Source organism: Galeopterus variegatus, unplaced genomic scaffold (genome assembly GCF_000696425.1).
Source record: "Galeopterus variegatus unplaced genomic scaffold, G_variegatus-3.0.2 Scaffold6351, whole genome shotgun sequence".
Lineage (NCBI taxonomy): Eukaryota > Metazoa > Chordata > Mammalia > Dermoptera > Cynocephalidae > Galeopterus > Galeopterus variegatus.
This window is the reverse complement of record NW_007732462.1, coordinates 50953-56076: the sequence shown is the minus strand read 5'-3', so window position 1 is coordinate 56076 and position 5124 is coordinate 50953. Positions and strand designations below refer to the sequence as shown.

Sequence of the window (5124 nt, the reverse complement as noted above, 5' to 3'; positions counted from 1 at the left end):
AAAAAAAAAAAAAAAAAAAAAATTGTATATATTTAAGATGTACAATGTGATGTTTTGTTTTTTACACTTGTATATTTATTTTACTTATTTATTTATTTATTTTTAAATTTTTATTGAATCAAAATTGATTATACATATTTTTGGGGTTCAACATTGAGATATATTGATCAATCAATATTACTAGCATATATATTGTTACGAATCGTAATTATTCTTTATGACTCTTGTCCAGTCTCTCCCCAACCGCCTCTCCCTCCTCCCTCCCCGCTCCCCCCTCTAATTACCCTAAATTTCTTCTCTCCTTCTGAAAGAATAATGGTTACTCTGTTGATTTGTTGCCTAGATGATCTGTCCAGTGCTGAGAGGTGTGTTCAGGTCCCCCAATATTACATAGAGCAGCTGCTGCTTCTGTCACTCTGAAATGCACTTTGTGGAGAGAGACATCCTCTTCTTTTCTTTGGTCTCTGATGGTGACTTTCCTTGTGTCAATGCACTCCAGTGGCTGGCAGACCATCTGCGTGGTGGTTGTGGCATCTAGCTACTTTTGTTGTGACCATGGTTATTGTGGTGGCTGTGGTAGGCCACCCACATGGAGGTATTTTTGGCATGCTCCTTGGCACTGGTGTGCCTGGTTGTGGGGAATGTCTGGTCTCCAGTTCCATGCCTCAGGTCCCTGAGTGGGCCCTGAGGCGCTGGTGCTGTGTGCCTGGTTGTGGGAGGGGGGTCCGGTCCCCAGATCCATGCCCTAGGTCACTGGGTGGGCCCTGAGGCACTGGCACAGTGTGCCTGATTCTGGGAGGTGGGTTCAGTCCCCGTCTCCATACCTCGGGTCCCCAGGCAGGCCCCAAGGTGCTGGCACTGTCTGCCTGGTTGTGGGAGGGGGTTCCAGTCCCTGGCTGCATTCCCAGGCCCCCAGGTGGGCCCTGAGGCACTGGTGGTATGCCTGGATGTGGGAGTGGGGTCCAGTCCCCAGCTTCATGCCTCATGTCTCCTGGCAGGCCCCAAGGTGCTGGTGGTGTGCCTGGGCTGGAACTAATTTTTTGTCCTTTGCTTAGTTCTAAAACAGGGGAACTTCCTGTGGGGACCAGTACTTGAGCTGTGTGGTTGAGGTAAACTGCTGCTTTGCTGCTGTTTCCCTAGGGAGGGCTTTTTGTGTAGCTCAGGGTTTAATGGTTTACCTTATATGTACTTCTGGCTCTCGTGAGATCTGGTGCACCTGGGTTGTGTAGAATCTCTGATCTGGGCCTGAGTTTTTTCATCAAACTGCACCCCTTGCAATCCTGCGTTCCTGACCAGTCTCCTCTGAGTGGTCCTGTGCCGAATGGGGGTGGGTCGGCTGTCCTCACTGTGTTCCAGTGTTCTCCCAGTGGGCTCGTCTCCCCCACCGCCCATGCTCCAAACACTTCCCATGGGATGGGCTCTGCGCTGGTCCCTTGTGATGACTCACTGGCCTCTGAATGGCTCCCCTTTCACAGCCGTTCTGGCTCCTTCCTCCTGCATGTGTCCATGGGAACCCTATTAGTGGTCTTGCTATTCTGGGGGCCACCAAGCCTCTCTTCTCCCCTGCTGCCTCCAAGTAACTCCATCTGAAGTGCACAGCTGTGGCTTCTGCTGGCTCCTGCTCCATGCGCTCAGCAGCTCGAGCCTTAAAGCAGCCACGGCCTGAAACTCTCAGAGCAGTTTCTTCTTTCTCTCATCACGGTTTCTCCCACCTTCATGAACTCCATAGGTCTCTCCTCCTCTTCCCCTGAGCTCCAGCAGCCCCAGCTTGGATGATATTACATTTTTATAGTTGTAAATTGGTTGATCTGTGGGAGAGAGTGACGCTGGGGAGTGTCTATTCCGCCATCTTGACCAGAACTCCCTACAACATGATGTTTTGATATGTGTGCATTTTAAAGTGATTACTGAAAGAAGGTGAGCCGAGACACCAGTACCGATCAAGCTTTATTAAAGGAAAAGAATCTGCCGAGCTGCATTCAAAGTGATGGGCAGCCCGGGGCTGCCCTCAAAATGGAAGGCAGCACCAGGTGTGGGGGTGGTAGAGCTTATATAGGGCACCAAGGGCTGGCTGATAACATCAAGGAGGGGCATTACACTAATGTCGAAACTATGCGACCAAGGTGGAGAACTGCGCCCTTGCGGAAGCAAAAGGGTTTCTGTTTAAGTCAGGAGGCTTCTGGTAAAGGGAAGAGGGGAGAGGTTTGGTGCTGGAGTGGAAGACAAGGCTGGCAGCTATTTTGTGCTTATTGTGTGCACAATGGCACCGGTCAAGTCCAAAATCCATCAGCTACCGCACTCAAACTAATTAGCATATCACCTCACATTATTATCACTTTTTGTGTGTGTGGGAGTGCACTTAAGATGTACTCTCAGCAAATCTCAAGTTTACAATACAGTATTATTAACTATAGTCACCATGCTGTACATTAGGTCTCCAGAATTCATCTTATGACTGAAAGTTTGTACCCTTGGAAGGACATCTTTCCATTTCCCAACCCCTGGAAACCACTCTTCCATTCTGTTTCTAGGAGTTCAACATTTTTTTTGTGTGTGTGTGGTTGGCTGGTATGGGGATCTGAATCCTTGACCTTGGAGTTGTAACAACATGCTCTAACCAACTGAGCTAACCAGCCAGTGCTGGCTTATGATTTTAAATGGGCTGGTCAGGGTAGGCCTCACTGAGAAAATGAGATTTGAACAAAGGCTTGCAGGAGGTAGAGAGTGAGTGAATATCTGGAGAAGAGTGTTCTAGGCCAAGGGACAAGCAAGTACAAAGGCCCTAAGGCAGGATAATGGCTGGGGGGTTCTAAGAACTGTGTGGAGTTCGTTGTGGTTGGAGGGCAGTCTGGAAGGTGGAAGTGGGGGAGGGGAAAGGGCTGGATTAATAGGAGATGGGTCTTTAAGGTTTAGCTTCAAGGCAAAGGGCTGACGAACAGCTGTTTGTAAAAATGGATCTTTCCTGGGGTTTTCTGGGCATTGGGAGTCTAGAGATGAGTCACAGACCCTGTCTCAGCCCTTGAGAATCGTCCAGTCTAGGGGCTCCTGAGGCCCAGGCAGGGATACCACCCTCAGCCCCAGGGTGGCCACTTCTGTAGTGTTGGCCCATCTGTGTGTCACCAGGAAAAGGAACAAAGGTGTGGAAGAAGAAAGGAGCCATCTATGAGGGAGACTGGAAGTTTGGGAAGCGAGATGGCTATGGCACCCTCAGCCTTCCTGACCAAGAGACAGGAAAGTACAGGAGAGTCTACTCGGGCTGGTGGAAAGGCAACAAGAAATCGGTGAGTGGCTCCCAGCATGCCCTGGGGCGTGGGCGGAGCCGGCAGCCAGGCCCTGTGTCTGAGTGTGTGCGTGTGAACGTGATGTGAGCGTGTGCATGTCAGTGTGCGAGCATGTGTGTAGGGGAGCCATCAGAGGCCTGGGAGAAAAGGGGAGGGGACCCTGCAGGGAGGAGGACAGCGTTGTGTGTGGGTGTGAGAAGGAAGGGGTGGGGGGAATCATCAGGGCTTCTCAGAACAAAACCCAGGAAACAGGAAGCCAGAGGAGAGAGCGCAGGGAGGAGGCCATGAAACCCTGTGGCTACAAGGAGCCAGATAGGTTCGTGGGGGCCAAGTCTCCTCCGCCTTCTTCCCCCATCATTTCCTGGCTTTCTTTTCCCTGGGCGCCCCTTTCTGACAACCCCCTTCTGATGGGCCTGGGTAAAAGGGGCGGGTAGGAAAGTGGGAGCAAGAGAGCAGGGGCCACACCTTTGCCACAGGACAGAGAGGAAGGTCCTGAGGGGTAGAAGCCGGCCAGAGGCAGTGCTCAGCCCATAAACACTCATGCTGGGGACAGATTCCCTCAAGTTACTCTCACAGACTTAGGTGAATCCTCACCCTAGGCCATATAGACAGGTAATAATAACAGTATTGCTATTGAGCAACTACTACTGTGAACCTCGAACTTCAATTAACTCTCACAACAATTATCATCATCACCAATCAACACCATCATCATCATCATCGTCATTGTCATCATCATTCCTACTTTACTGATAAGGAAACAAGCTCAGAGAGGTGAAGTGCCTGGCCTGGGGTCACACAAGTAGGAGGTGGCAGAGCCCAGGATTTCATGTTCTCTGCTCCCAAATCGCTTATTTGCCAGTGGGGAGAGAGAGCCCAAAATAAACAATTTATGTATAATAGGGTGTTAGGATAGAGGTGTTCACAGGGTGCCCAGAGTAAGATCATTAAGCCCAGCCTAGAGAATTCAGAGCAGGCTTCCTGTAGGAGGTGATACCAAAAGATGCTAGGAGTTAGCCAGGAGAAAAAAAGAGGAGTGTTGAAGGCAGAAATAGCACAGGGAAGGAGATGTCAAACATCACCGTGTGTCTGCCCTAGGGTGACCATGGGGAGAGGGGTAATGGCTTCAGGGTTATGTGGGGAATCAGGATTTTGATGAGTAGAGTTGGGCTACTTAACACGACCTCCTTGGGTGTGATCTGCCAGGAGTCCCTGATTCCCTGTGGTGGGACGCTAAGTGTGGTGTTTATGTTCGTTTTTCTGGGGAGAAAGTCCATAGCTTTTATTTGATTCTCAGAGGCCTCTGTGACTCTAATAGGGTCAAAATCAGAGTTGGGTGGGGTTGGGGGCAAACGTGATCAGATAGGCAATTTAAAGATGTTTCTGGCTGCTGATGGAGAATGAATGGGATGAGGGGAGGGAGAGGGAGGGACCAGTGAGGAGGGAGAAATGACGGTGGGCTGCATGAAGGCGCAGCAGAGGGACGGAGAGAAATGGACACCTTGAGATCTTCCGAGACGAGACGCAACCCTCTGCTTGGATGTAGGGCTGAGGGAGGAAGCCAGGAAGAAGCTCAGGTGTGTGGCTTGGGGACTGGGAAGATGGTGGGCTTTTTCAGTGGTGGGGGCGCCAAGAACAGGGACACATTCGTGCTTTCAGGGCTATGGGATCCAGTTTTTCGGACCTAAGGAGTATTACGAGGGTGAGTGGTGTGGCAACCAGCGCAGCGGGTGGGGCCGCATGTACTACAGCAACGGCGACATCTACGAGGGCCAGTGGTTGAACGACAAGCCCCACGGGGAGGGCATGTTGCGCCTGAGTGAGTGCCCTGCCCCGCCCCAGC

The 5124-nt window shown here is 50.9% G+C and overlaps 1 protein-coding gene across 1 annotated transcript in view; it reads left to right on the top strand.

Annotated features, from left to right (window-relative positions):
- Window positions 1-5124, top strand: part of MORN3 (MORN repeat containing 3) — a 16268-nt gene that overhangs the window by 8148 nt on the left and 2996 nt on the right. Inside the window, exons 2-3 of the mRNA XM_008590750.1 lie at window positions 3124-3281; window positions 4941-5100. Of these exons, the coding sequence (XP_008588972.1) occupies window positions 3124-3281; window positions 4941-5100 (318 nt within the window). The remainder of the gene's footprint in view (window positions 1-3123; window positions 3282-4940; window positions 5101-5124) is intronic.